General features: G+C 40.2%; 1 protein-coding gene across 7 annotated transcripts in view; it reads right to left on the reverse strand.

Annotated features, from left to right (window-relative positions):
* KIAA0825 (KIAA0825 ortholog) overlaps nucleotides 1-15,730 on the reverse strand; it is a 784,945-nt gene that overhangs the window by 359,540 nt on the left and 409,675 nt on the right. For all 7 annotated transcript variants that reach the window (XM_073624511.1, XM_073624512.1, XM_073624514.1 and 4 more), the window contains one exon: nucleotides 6,832-6,991. In XM_073624511.1, the coding sequence (XP_073480612.1) occupies nucleotides 6,832-6,991 (160 nt within the window). The remainder of the gene's footprint in view (nucleotides 1-6,831; nucleotides 6,992-15,730) is intronic.

Here is a 15,730-nt window from a genome sequence, read left to right on the forward strand (position 1 = left end):
CGTGTCGTGACTGATGCGACCGTGAACCGGGCCCTGGAGCATGCACTGAAACGAGGCAACAGAAGAAACATTGGTGCACACCGGGACGGATCGGTGCTTGTTTGATGCATCTGGATTCGAATCGGAGCGCAGCATGAAATGAAATGAGAGAAATGTTTACCTTGACCGAGGCTTGAATTGGTTGTGCCGTGTTTTGCGACTGGCAACCGACCGAGCTCTGGTATAGGTATGGATTTTTTTTTTTTTTTTTTTGAGGAAAATGAAAAGGTGACAATTCGTGAAGGGATTGCTAAGTAACTTGAAGCAATGATTTGTATGATGCTTGCAATCTTGTGACAATGAAATGATTCGAAATGTTTGCTTTGATTGTGAAATGAATGAACTGCATGACAGAGGTGCGGCCTGGTCGTGTCACGATTTGTTCGACCGTGAACCGGGCTCTGGAGCATGTATTGAAATGGGGCAACTGAAAATATTGGTGCTCCTGGGACGAATCGGTGCTTGTTTGATGCATCTGGATTCGAATAGGAGTGCAGTATTAAATGAAATGAGAGAAATGATTGTTTTGACCGCGGCTCGAATTGGTTGTGCCGTGTTAGCGACTGGCAACTAACCGAGCTCTGGTATAGGTATGAAACGCGATCGGAACCAGTGATGCATGCCGTGACGAATCGGTGCACCTCAGATGCGACTGGTTTCGAAACGGTGATGCGTTGTGGGAGTGAAATGGTAGAAATTGCATGACAGAGATGTGGATCAATCCCCCGATGTCTGCGATTAGCTATGATCTGGACTCTGGAGCATGTGTCAGAAATGTGGCCAATCCTGGGCACGCCGAGACGAATCGGTGCATTTTCATGCGACTGATTTCATGTCGGAATGTGACACGTGGAAATGAAATGATAACCATGACAGAGGTACAAATGACTGATAACGTAACTCTGGAGCATGTATAGAAATGAGGCCAATCCTGGGGCACGCCGAGACGAATCGGTGCATTTCATGCGACTGAATTCATGTCGGAACGTGATACGTGGAAATGAAATGATAACCATGACAGAGGTACGAATGACTGATAAAACGTAACTCTGGAGCATGTATAGAAATGAGGCCAATCCTGGGGCACGCCGAGACGAATCGGTGCATTTCATGCGACTGAATTCATGTCGGAACGTGATACGTGGAAATGAAATGATAACCATGACAGAGGTACGAATGACTGATAAAACGTAACTCTGGAGCATGTATAGAAATGAGGCCAATCCTGGGGCACGCCGAGACGAATCGGTGCATTTTTCATGCGACTGAATTCATGTCGGGACGTGATACATGGAAATGAAATGATAACCATGACAGAGGTACGAATGACTGATAAAACGTAACTCTGGAGCATGTATAGAAATGAGGCCAATCCTGGGGCACGCCGAGATGAATCGGTGCATTTCATGCGACTGAATTCATGTCGGAACGTGATACATGGAAATGAAATGATAACCATGACAGAGGTACGAATGACTGATAAAACGTAACTCTGGAGCATGTATAGAAATGAGGCCAATCCTGGGGCACGCCGAGACGAATCGGTGCATTTTTCATGCGACTGAATTCATGTCGGGACGTGATACATGGAAATGAAATGATAACCATGACAGAGGTACGAATGACTGATAAAACGTAACTCTGGAGCATGTATAGAAATGAGGCCAATCCTGGGGCACGCCGAGATGAATCGGTGCATTTCATGCGACTGAATTCATGTCGGAACGTGATACATGGAAATGAAATGATAACCATGACAGAGGTACGAATGACTGATGAAACGTAACTCTGGAGCATGTATAGAAATGAGGCCAATCCTGGGGCACGCCGAGACGAATCGGTGCATTTTTCATGCGACTGAATTCATGTCGGGACGTGATACATGGAAATGAAATGATAACCATGACAGAGGTACAATTGACTGACAATAACGTAACTCTGGAGCATGTATAGAAATGAGGCCGTAATAACTGGGGCACACCGGAACGAATCGGCGCATCTTTGGTGCGACTGGATTCGAATCGGAGCGCGGTAGGTGACTGAAATGAGAAATGATTTGAAAACGTCAGAAATGAGTTCAGAAATGTTTTCAGAAATGAGAAATGATTTGAAATGTCCGAAATGAGTTTAGAAATGTCTCAGAAATGAGAAATGATTGGTATCGAACTAACTTGATTTGATCTTTTACAAAATTGCGACTGGCTATGGCTGTCTACTGATACCGACATGCTAGAAATGAAGCGACGTCAGCGTCGCTGCGCTATCGAATTTGTAACATATCGAAAGTACGAGCGATATACATTGCAGTTTGTGAGATGCGGGTGAAACGAAATTTGAACTCACGGTTTAGTGACATGATATGAAAAACGAAAAGTCCGACGGGACCCTACCTGCGACAGCCAAGCCAGACGCGTGGTACGAACGATACGGATCGGTAAACACTGACACTCTCGAGCACGAAATAGCAAATGCGGGAACTTCGCGAGACAACGATTTACGGACGTTTGGTATTCGGATAGTCGGCCTAGTGACGTAACGTATCGCGCACAGGAAACCGACAAGCACCACAGGTGAGCGGGCTGCTTAAATACCCACCGGGCTCCTCCCATAAATTCAGGCCACCATACTGGCCTTCCTACATGTTGTTCAAGACTAATTAAGTCTTTTCCAGGCATATGTGGTATCAACACATGCAAAAGACAGTAGAAAAAAATTAACTATGAAAATGATTATAGAAGAAATGCAAGGTAAAACACAGTACATATTTAAATTGCATCATAGTTACTTTAATATTAAATTAAAAAACAAATTCAGCATAATCCATGTAGAGTGCCCTCTGCCTGGATATATTGTAAAAATAAAATGTTGACTTCACTTTTCTCTATGTATATTTTCAGTTTATCTAACAAAAGTACATAACACGCCATATGAATTTATGTTTTTTTTTAGAAATACATAGGAAAAATCTGGAAATAGAAAATATTTGCAGTTTTAGGGTAAGAATACATATTCACTAAGATCTTTCTAAAAATGTCTTGTTTGGGCTGAGTTCCATGCAGGTGTCAGTAGATATTTAACATGAGAACTAATGTACCAAGACAGGAATAGAAGCATGGTAACTTTTTTACATCTTCTTATATATTTTATATTTATTTTATATGTTAGTGTAAAGCTCTACTACAGTCATATAACCACTTGCCAACCACCTAACTGGGAAAATACGTCACTAATTTGATGTTTAATTCCGGAGTCATGGCTGCAGCTAGATGCCATAACCTCGGAATAAACTTTTCCCTCAGGTGGTGGTCTTTCTGCTAAAAGTGATCTGAGCCGCAGATTCTTTCAGACCCCAGATCTTTCTATAAAGAGGACCTGTCATGCTATATTGTTATCGCAAGGGATGTTTACATTTCTTGTGATAGCAATAAAAGTACTTAAAACATTTTTTTTTTTAAAGAGACAGTGTAAAAATAAAAAAGTAATAAAATACACAATAATAAAAAAAAATATTAAAATGCCCCTGTCCCCCTGTACTCGCGTGCAATGGTGAATGCATATGTAGGTCATGCCCACATATGTAAACCGTGTTCACACCACACTTGAGGTATCACCACAAACATCAGAGCAAGACCAATAATTCTAGCACTAGACCTCCTCCGAAACTCTAAAGTAATAACCTGTAGATATTTTTAAAGCGTTGCCTATGGAGATTAATAAGTACCATCGTTTGTCACCATTCCACTAGTGTGCACTTTTAAAGCCTGAGGTGTTAGGTATCTATTTACTCAGCATAACATCATCTTTCATATTTTACCAAAAATGGGGTATATATTGTATTTTTAAATTCATTAACATTTATTTTTTCCCCCAAAAAATTGCATTTGAAAAACCGCTGCCCAAAAACCGCGTGATATAAAAAATTGCAACGATCGCCATTTTATTCTCTAGGGCCTCTGCTAAAAAAAATTACATAATGTTTGGGGGTTCTAAGTAATTTTCTAGCAAAAAAAAAAAAAGATTTTTACTTGTAAACAAAGAGTGTCAGAAAAAGGCCTGGTGAGCAAGTGGTAAATGTTTCATTGAGGATATACAAATTGCACGGTCTCTCTTTCCTCCAAGGATTCATGTTGCCCTGCTAGCGAATATTAAGAGGATTGTTGGTCCTAAAATTCTAACTAGTCCAGCATGTGAGCCTGCGCAAATGCATGCTCATGTGATTCCATGGTTCCCAGCACCACTTTTCATATATGTCGCAAAAGTAAGTACACCCCTCACATTTTTGTAATTATTTTATTATATCTTTTCATGTGACAACACTGAAGAAATGACACTTTGCTACGATGAAAAATAGTGAGTGTACAGCTTGTATAGCATTGTAAATTTTCTGTCCCCTCAAAATAACTCAACACACAGCCATTGATGTCTAAACCGCTGGCAACAACAGTGAGTACACCCCTAAGTGAAAATGTCCAAATTGGGCCCAATTAACCATTTTCCCTCCCCGATGTCATGTGACTTGTTAGTGTTACAAGGTCTCAGGTGTGAACGATGAGCAGGTGTGTTAAATTTGGTGTTATCGCTCTCACTCTTTCATGCTGGTCACTGGAAACATGGCACCTCATGGCAAAGAACTTTCCGAGGATCTGAAAAAAAGAATTGTTGCTCTACATAAAGATGGCTTAGGCTATAAGAAGATTGCCAAGATCCTGAAACTGAGCTGCAGCACGGTGGCCAAGACCATACAGCGGTTTAATAGGACAGGTTCCACTCAGAACAGGCCTCACCATGGTTGACCAAAGAAGTTGAGTGCACGTGCTCAGCGTCATATCCAGAGGTTGTCTTTGGGAAATAGACATATGAGTGCTGCCAGCATTGCTGCAGAGGTTGAAGGGTCAGCCTGTCAGTGCTCAGACCATACACCACACACTGCATCAAATTGGTCTGCATGGCTGTTGTCCCAGAAGGAAGCCTCTTCTAAAGATGATGCACAAGAAAGCCTGCAAACAGTTTTCTGAAGACAAGCAGACTAAGGACATGGATTACTGGAACCATGTCCTGTGGTCTGATGAGACCAAGATAAAATTATTTGGTTCAGATGGTGTCAAGAGTGTGTGGCGGCAACCAGGGGAGGAGTACAAAGACAAGTGTGTCTTGTCTACAGTCAAGCATGGTGGTGGGAGTGTCATGGTCTGGGGCTGCATGAGTGATGTCGGCACTGGGGAGCTACAGTTCATTGAGGGAACCATGAATGCCAACATGTACTGTGACCTACTGAAGCAGAACATGATCCCCTCCCTTCGGAGGCTGGGCCGCAGGGCAATATTCCAACATGATAACAACCCCAAACACACCTCCAAGATGACCACTGCCTTGCTAAAGAAGCTGAGGGTAAAGGTGATAGACTGGCCAAGCATGTCTCTAGACCTAAACCCTATTGAGCATCTGTGGGGCATCCTTAAATAAAATGTGGAGGAGCGCAAGGTCTCTAACATCCACCAGCTACGTGATGTCGTCATGGAGGAGTGACAGAGGACTCCAGTGGCAACCTGTGAAACTCTGGTGAACTCCATGCCCAAGAGGGTTAGGGCAGTGCTGGAAAATAATGGTGGCCACACAAAATATTGGCACATTGGGCCCAATTTAGACATTTTCACTTAGGGGTGTACTCACTTTTGTTGCCAGCGGTCTAGACATTAATGGCTGTGTGTTGAGTTATTTTGAGGGGACAGCAAATTTACACTGTTATACAAGCTGAACACTCACTACTTTACATTGTAGCAAAGTGTCATTTCTACAGTGTTGTCACAGGAAAAGATATAATAAAATGTTATGGGTGTACTTACTTTTGTGAGATACTGTATTCCCACTGCATTCTCTGTGAAACACAATAAGGCTGGGTTCACACCTTCGACGGATGCGACTCGCAGAAGGGGTCCGGTGCGTCCCTGTTCTCCATTTCAGGGATGAATCAGGGCCAAATTTTTACCTGAAACTGAGCCAAAGATGCACAGCACTCCTGTGCAAGCTGCTCCGCAGCCGCAACAGAGATATGTGAACCGGCTCCATAGAGAGCCGGTCACAATCTCCTGTCATGCAAATTAGATGCGAGGAAACCCGCATCCAATTTGCATAGGTGTGAACCCAGCCTAAATCATAATAGGGAGATTAAGCAGTAGAGGAACATGTGGCGATAGACTTCAATTTTAAAAGCAGTATACATGGACTTTCTGATTTTAGTTATAATGCTTCTTAGATATGACTAACTGATTTTACTTGCTATCTGCATTTACTTTTTAATTTTCTTTCACCATAATGATATTTTTAATACGATCAATCTATCTCAAGATAGTTAAAATGGTTCCCAAAAAAATACCAGTCCACATGCACTGACTACTCCAACTGAAGCTTTGTGTGCTGTTTTCGCGCCCTCTTCTATCTTGGGCACATACCCACACTTGTACACTGCTACATGTGTTTGTGTGTATATACAATTTAACTATATCTATCTACACATGCACACACAATTTTGATTTCAACATGGAAAAAAAAAAAAAGAGGAACTATACAGTATGTGCCATCATGTATATGCCATATCATTTTTTTTTTTACTGCAATAACCCTTTGGTAGACAAACTCCACTGCAATGTAAATATGCAGAATTCTACTGCAATAATAGGTCTGCCATTGACTTTAAAAAGTATTACTATGCCTTTGACGAATGCTTAGCTGCCAGCATACTCTGCTTCAACCCAATACACACCTAATTGCTCGGCAAAAAGGCAGTTTCCCTACCTCATTGAGCTGGATGATGTGATGAATTTGCCTCAGGTACTCGCTGCCACCTGGTTTGTGGCAGATATCCAGCACCATCATATTTATTTTCTGCTCAGTCAAATTGAGCCTGTTGCCTTGAACTTCTTCTGTTGAACTGTCTTCTTGCATTGCAAAGTCACTGGAAAATGGAAAAAGTGTATGACATTAGATTTTTCTGAAACAATAATATGCACAATAAAATCCTTTTAGTGCCTTCTTGAACTGCAATGCCCCTGGCATGGGCACCTGTCCAGCAGAGTCTGCACACACATTACCATTGCACATTCGATTTCTAAAATTCCAGTCAATATTATTACGGGTTTTTGGGCCTTGGGAAAATTACTATCATTATCAGTAAAGCAAGATATTTTGTCAAGCCAAATATTTTTAGAGTCTATCTACAAGGTAACAATTTTAGTTTTCATTATATGATAGCCAATCTTGATCTTTTGTAATCCTAAAGATACCTGCCCACTGATTTTTGAAGGAGGAAAGAAAATACAAATTAGAGTCAAAAGGTTAGCAACTATAAAAGTAACAATTAAATTAATACGCTCTGACTTATTCTGCATTTTTGCTTTAAAAATAACGTATCTGCTTTGCTGTTAAATTTCACTATTTACATTGAAGATACAATGAGAAAGTCAGGGGACACTGGATAAATATGCAGAATAATTACATGGAAGTAATGTTTGAAGAGGACACAAAGTTAATCAAAGCATTAGGTAGACAAACAGTTTTTCTTAGCTTTAGTTCTGGTGCTTGAAATATTATAAAAGTAAATGAAAACTAATGTTACGGCTGTCATTAATACCACCACTGTTAACAGCCTCGTCCTTTTGATAACAGCTGTATGTTTAGTAATAACCATAGAATGGCTAAAGTAGATGTAAACCCAATAACCCGAACACTAAAACTTAAAGTAATCATAATCCAGTTTGGGGTTTACATCTACTGTAAAAAATCAGCCCTGTTTCACACCAGTGCGGCTTTGAAAAAATGCTACTTGGTCGCGATTTCAAGGCCGCAGAACAGAAGTCTATGCAAGGCGTAATGAAATTAGAAAAAAGTGGGGCAGGAACCTCTCTCTGAGTCGTGGCAATCTGAACGATTCCATTGCCAGCAATGGAGTGTGACTTGTCATGCGATTTTGGGATTGTCAAATTGCATGATAAATTGCATTGGTGTGAACGAGGGATCATTGTCACGTTACCATTCAGGACCGTGTGACAAGTAACCCTGCATTATTAGGCCCCTCACTCTCACCCATGGATATTCATAGCACCAGCAACCCTTCTGAAATCACAACTGGAACCAAAATACCCAGTGTTGCAGTCTACAAGGTGCCGTGACATCACTCCCTCCATTGTGTGACAATGTGTAGGCCTAGAGATTGCCTGCTAGAAACATGAACTATCACACGGGAGGAGATCATATGTTCCTAGATACCCAGAAGCACCAGGTATTTTTTCCCAGCTGAGGAAAAGGAAGGAATAGCAGTGGAGAACTAGCATTATATTAGTGGGTCAATGAGGAGGGTTGGGCTTTTCACACACACTGTATCTCTTTAAGGTGCCCATTTACATGCAGATTACTTGGAGATAAGGCTCGTTTTAGATTTAATCAGCATGTGCATTTATGTTCACTGACTTTCCCACATTGCTTTTCAATCAGATATCACTTGCATGGAATGGTACATTCAGGCACTCCCTGAAGTGTGTGTCTGTTCTGAAATTGCCACTAAAATACATACTGTTTATTGTAGATCAAGGGGCCTCTATCAGACAAGCTTTATTTATTGTATAATCAAATACATTTTGCAGGGGGATCACTCTTTCCAATGTTTTTTTTAATCCAAAAGAGTTTTTATTTGTATTGAAATGGGTATAACGTAACAACATCAATTGGTAAGTTATCAACTTACTAAAGACAAATGAAATGAGAGACCTAATCACAGACAGTTCTCAGAAATAAGTGCAAAATATTATAGCAAAGCCCAAATAACTAGAATAGAATTTACTGAGAAACTAGGGAAACCAAAACCAAAAGTATCATGTGCTGTCTCAAATATAGGAACATCTGGAACTTAGTAGTACCCTTAGAGCCGGTTCACACAGGGGCGACTTGTCAGGCGACCTAGCCTCCTGACAAGTCGCCTCCCGTTCTGTACAATGGAACCATTCTAATAGGAGCGACGCAAGTTGCTCCGACTTAGAAAAAGGTTCCTGCACTACTTCGGGGGCGACTTGGGGTGACTTGCATAGACTTCTATACAGAAGTCGTTTTGCAAGTCGCCGCGGAAGTCGTTTGCAGGTCGCCTCAGCGAGTCGTGCTGCCCCTGTGTGAACCGGGGCTTAGGCAGCCCATACACGAATCATATTCTTTCGTTCAACCAGCTGGTTGAAGAAAATGCCTCAATTTCCCATCCACACATTCGATATGGATGGGGGAATCCTTCCCATGGATCTATTGCATTCTGACAGCAGGGAGGCTTCCCCACCGTCAGAATACTTATCAGCACCACCGGCTATAGCCACTGATCGAGTGAAATTTTTCCAATAGGCTGGCTGTACAGAAGTCGATTGAGAGCTTGACTTCTGTACAACCAGCCTGCCCATACATGGCTTGAAATTCGTCCAGTGTGTTGAATTTGAGAGATATATATATTTTTTTTAGAAGTGACATCAGGCTTTTCTGAGTGTTTTAGTGGACACTTCTCCAAAAAATTTTGTTGCAAACGTTTACACAAGCTGGCTTCTAAAAAAAATATGAAAACAGCAACAAAGGTCAACAAAAACTTGACCTTTTGACATATATGACATATGGCACGAATGATAAAACAGTGCCATCTAGAGGTTGAGTTGAGAAATGATCGCCAATACAAACTATATAGTGAGAAAGGATACACCCATGTGGGATTGTCTACCCAAAGGCCTAAACTGATGGAGGACTCCATAATAACATAACAACAAGGAAGGTCTGTGCCAGAAGAAACTATGATGCTTTCGCCCAATTTCCTGCAATCGCAAGTACAGTAGAGTCGAGGATCCTGGTTGCCTACGGAGATCGTGAAGCCACTATAAGTAACATTGAGTAACATGAGCTAAGTAACATTTTAGCATATTCTTATTGCGCACAGACCATTATTCATACTCATGCACTTGGAAGGATAGGTAGTGTGTGTGTGCATGCTTACTGTATGTACTGTATATCTGTCAGTCTTATATTGTATTCCTATAATTGTTATAGTTTTTATGTGCAGCCCTTTAGAGCTTCCTTAGGTTTATGATAAAGAACCTTAAAAGACACAAAGCAAAACAATTGGTTCCTGCTGAACCGTCCAAATTTCAGTCCATCTATGGCTTGCTTTAGACATAACAGATCACAAATGAGTATATGGCACTGCAGCCTAAGTACATTGGACCGAAACACAGAAGAAACACTTTTCAAAATCAAGGAGATGCATTTAATGGATGGCAAGTAGAAGAATCCATACCCCAAGTTTCTACCCCTTGTATCTCAAAACATAAAGAAAAGTAGCACTTTGAATCAAATTATCCAAGCTCTAAACATTCCTTTGAAATTCTGTTGACCACAATTTACATGTAATATTGTAATATTAATTTAAAAAAATACTTTAGCTGGTCTTTTTCAAGTGATCCTGTAAAAAGGTACAAGCAGTATTCTGCACCAGACTTTCTGCAAGTCAAAAATGTCAAGGGGCAAAAACACTGTCTGGTACCTGTAGTTTATTCCTACTCAGCTGGCACATAGAAAACGGGAGTATTTCCATAATTCAACCACTCAGGCACCACATTTAAAAGTTCAAGAGCAAACGTAAAGTAGTATTGAACCCAAAACTGTAATATATTGCAGCTTACCAATTATTTTTGTGGTGGCTGCATTAGTTTTCTTTTTTATGGCTTTTTTCCCTCTGTTATCACCTGGTGATCTGGACAGTAACATACATCCTGTATTAGTGTGCCTACACTCTGGATAAAGGAGCACAGTGGAACCTTTGGAAAGCAGCATTGTCAGTCTGGGGGGGGAGAGGAGTGTTATATGTACTAGCATTAGGATTTAAAGCTGATCTCCAGGTTTCTTGTCACTTTAAATAGTTTGTTTAGACCAAGTTGGTCCAAATGAGCAATTTCCTTCACTAACGGCTCTAAGGGCTGTATGAACTGTATGAAGCCTCAGCTATACACAGAGTTGGGTTCTGGCTGTGAGACAGAGACTTCCCGTCTTAAACCCGGAAAAAAGCTGAGTGGCGCTCAGCCATTCATAGGCAGCTTTGAATATATTCACAGAATACAAAGCTGGTCCAAACAAACTATTTAAAGTGACAGGAAACCTGGACATCCGCTTTAAATGGACTAACAAATTGAAGCCAAATTCCAGCTAATACTTTATAAGCATTTACAGCAAACAGTTTTTTTTTCCTTTTGGGATAAAGGTTTAACATAAATAAATAAAAGCTGATCATTGTAAGCAACACACCAGTGTTAAATGGTTTGTCTCATCCCTTTAACTGTAATGCCGTGTACACACGGTTGGACTTTCTGACAACAAAGGTCCGGCGGTCTTTCCAATGTACTTTCGACGGAGTCACGACGGACTTTCTAACGACCGAACTTGCCTACACACGATCACACCAAAGTCCGACGGATTCGTACGTGATGACGTACGACCGTACTTAAATAAGGAAGTTGATAGCCAGTAGCCAATAGCTGCCCTTGCGTCAGTTTTTGTCCGTTGGCATACAGACGAGCAGATTTTTCGACCGGACTCAAGTCCGTCGGAAAGATTTGAAGCATGTTCCAAATCTAAAGTCCGGCAAATTTTCGACCGAAAAAGTCCGCTGCAGGTCCGATGAAGCCCACACACGGTCAAATTGTCAGACCAGTCCGGTCAAAAAGTCAGCTCGTGCGTACGCGGCATGAGAGAGCTTTCTCTGAAAAACAACAGACTTGCCAGTGACCAGATGAAAATAGAAGAAAGAAAGTCTAAAAAGAAAACAAATGCAGCCATCACATCTAAGAGTTTGTAAGCTGCAATAGAATACATGTTTGCTTTAGGGTTTAATACGGCTTTAACCACTTGCTGACCACCCCAAAGCAGATTCACTGTTATAAGGCAGCAGCGCTGTGCAGAATCACGTTTATATATGTTATTCTACACTTTCGGGTTTTGGATGCGAGTGTGCGCCACCGGCGGCTCGCTCCCACTGTGATTTTACACCTCCGGCACCCGCTTATCGTTCATTAAACTGACAGAATGCCAGTCTGCCTATATAAACGAGGCAGACTGTCATTCAGTCAGTACAGAAGACATGGATCCTGTGTTTCTATCAAGCACTGATCCATGTCTTCCAGTAGTAAAAGCACCTCCCCCACTACACTACTACACTGGAACATTAGCTAGGCACAGAGTTAACCCTTTGATCACCCCTGATGTTAACCCCTTCCCTGCCAGTGTCATTAGCACAGAGACAGTGCATATTTTTAGCACTGATCACTATAATAAATGTCATAAGGTCCCCAAAAAAGTGTCAAAAGTGTCAGTTAGGTGTCCAAATTGTACGCCGCAATATCGCAATCCCGCTATAAGTCGCTGATCGCCGCCATTATTAGTAAAATAAAATAAAAAATCCCATAATTTGTAGACGCTATAACTTTTGTGCAAACCAATCAATATACGCTTATTGGGGGGGGGGGGGGTTACCAAAAATATGTAGCAGAATACATATTGGCCTAAAGTGATGAAGAAATTTGATTTTTTACTTTTTTTATGGAATATGTTTTAGAGTAGAAAGTAAAAACATTGTTTTTTTTTTTTTTTAATTGTCGGTCATCCTTTGTTTCTAGCACAAAAAATAAAAAACGCAGAGGTGATCAAATAACACCAAAAGAAAGCTCTATTTGCGGGAAAAAAGGACATACGTTTTATTTGGGTAAAGGGTTGCATGACCGCGCAATTGTCAGTTAAAATAACGCAGTAATCGGAAAAAATGGCCTGGTCAGGAAGGGGGGTAAACCTTCCGGAGATGAAGTGGTTATGATGCATACATTTAATTGTCTGATACACCCAGCAGCTTTATATATTTTGCTCCAGTTTTATATATCAATTTAACAGCCTTCATTCTAATTATTGCACAGAATCTCTTTTTACACGTAACAAGGAAAAAAGTTCCTTAACAAAAAAAAAATATTTTTTTTTATATTGTTCATTATTTTTTTGTCAAACTTAAATTAATTAAAGGTGCTGGAAATAATGCGGTGCTACTTTTGTCAAGTCTCTCTTATCAGTCTCTGCTATTAGCAGAGGTGGGTGTTTCATTTGCAAGAATCACTTGGCGAGTTATTTCTGTCTATTCTACCTGAGAGTCATCCCTTTATCCACATTATGTTAATTTGCCATGCATAAAAAAACGAAAAAACAATACACAAACTTTATCTCACTGTTGTAAGTTATTCATCTAGAATTATCTGTTTATGAAAGGTTGAAATTGAGGTTTTGATTCATGGGAAAACTGGATTCCAGCATTTTTACCTACTTATTAGATTTTTTTTTTGACACATTTTATACTTATGAAATTTCAACAAAGGTGAACCTAAACCTATTTTACAGATAGACTTCACTGACTTATAGATACTATTTACAGTATCTTCAGCTTTGTACTAACAGTGCACTGTGCTTTTCAATGGAGCGATCTGAACACTCAGAATTTACTTTTCACTATATGTTACACTTCAACTTCAGACATCAACTGGAGAAAAATACAGTGCAAAGGAAGGGTTTTCTTTACAAGCTATAGTTGATAATAATTCACTGCCAGCTACTAAAATTTACATAATTGGCATTAGTTGTAAGTTAGTATTCTAAACTATTTTTTTTAGGGCCCGTGTTGTAGTTTCAATTGGAAATATTTCCAGCTAGAAATTCCAAGCCCCGTTTGCAGGGTTATCAACCCATTTTATTTTAAATTAACAGTTGCTCAATACTTACAGCTTAACATTTTTACAGACATGTGGGGGCTGATTTATCTAAGGAGCTGAGAATCAGTGAATTGTGTGAATATTCACATCACTCGGCTAGTCATAAATCAAAACATAAAACCGCTTATAAACAAGCACTTAAACCCATTATATACAAATGCTTTGATGATGCATGTGGACTGTGCAAATTGTACTTGATCCAGGGAGAATATGTGTGTTACCCTTTTGATAAAACAATAAAAATCACTGAAACAAACAAACAAAAAAAAAAAACTCTCATTGACCTCTGTAGTTGCAGGCACTTTGGAGTCATTTATTCTCAAAGTTTACAGAACAAATACTTTCAGCATTTCAGTTCATTCTGCTCCCATCTCCCAGTAGTGACTTGGCAGCCTTCCCGTACTCTGATTTCTTACAGTAGAAATAAAGGAAGAACTTTTTTTTTCTCTTTGGATAGAGAAAGGGAGGGTTTTAACCCCTGTCGGTTTTTTGCCATCTGTGTTCTATTGGAGAGATTTTCCTTCACTTCCCGTCACATAGCCAAAACAGGAAACAAGATGAAATCTCTCCAAATTAAGGGAATTCCTGCTTGTTACCAGAGTCATCAGAAATAGAGCCTCCATTGGAAGATTTCCCCCTATTCCCATTCTGGAGAAAGCCCATCATCTGGGATTTTCTTTCACCTTCACTCTCAGTGATAATAGTAATAGAGAGAGTGAATTTACTAAAACTCATGGGAAAACAGACAACTATAAAAAGTCCCTCCACACATGCCAGGGTGCTAGGTGTAATCCTAATTCCTCTGACCTCTCCTTTGGGCCCCACATCCAATCACTGGCTAAATCTTGCCGCCTTAACCACAGCAACATTTCCATAATCGTTGCCATTTTCTCAGTGGCTCCGGCTTGTATTCAGTGTGCCAAATTCAAAATCCTTTAGTCAGTAAATATTATTTTGGGTTACACATTTTTGTCTGCTCGTCATGTCCTGAGTTAATAGCAAAACTAACACGAAGTATGTTTTTAAATTTAGATACTGTACTATATGATTGTGTTATAAGATAAGGCTGCTGTAACACATGGGCTTTTCTATTAAATTAGCTGGCCAATTTAAGGCTATTCTTTGCCATGGCAGATTCAAACCACCTTTTTTATCAGAGTCATTTTGTGTATGTATGAGGATGACATTGAAAAAGTTGAGGGCCCTGTGACAAAGGAGTGTATCACCCAAATTGTATCCTTTCCTGTCCATCACTTTGCAGGTGAAGCAGATGATTGGATTCAGTCAGTGCTATGATTAATGAGTTCCTCTCTGTATTTGGTACAGCCTATCAATCATGTCATTAGGGAGAATGTGCCCTGAAAGAGGCAGACCTCAGCCAAGGAATAACTGCATTCATCTTAATCTGTATATGCACCCAGCCAGCCAAGTCAGGGTCACCATGATGAAAAACAATAATCTCCAACGCCACAAATTACTTTGCAAAGACGGACGTTTCCTCACTTTTTTGGGGGCATCGTGTTCTCTACAATACAAGATGACTGTTTACAGCCTGGGTGTTACTTTGAAGTGAAGGTTATTTTAATGAATAGTAATGTTTCCAGACAGTGTACACGACAGGCAGTGTACACAGCTGACACTTCCAACAGGATGAGTTTTTTTTTCTTTGTTTCTTCCAAGCAAGTCAAAGTCATACTTAAACTAAACTATGTGAAATCCACTGTACTGTTAAGATCGCCAAAATATTAAGATTAGCTTGTTAGCTAGCTCTTTGTCATTTAGGGACATTTCAATATGGGTTACAACAAAATGTAAAATATAATAGTAGTAAGACATGCTGGGAAGTAGATAATCACAAATAGTTTATTCTGAGCTGGACA

Source organism: Aquarana catesbeiana, linkage group LG01, assembly GCF_042186555.1.
Source record: "Aquarana catesbeiana isolate 2022-GZ linkage group LG01, ASM4218655v1, whole genome shotgun sequence".
Classification (NCBI taxonomy): Eukaryota; Metazoa; Chordata; class Amphibia; order Anura; family Ranidae; genus Aquarana; species Aquarana catesbeiana.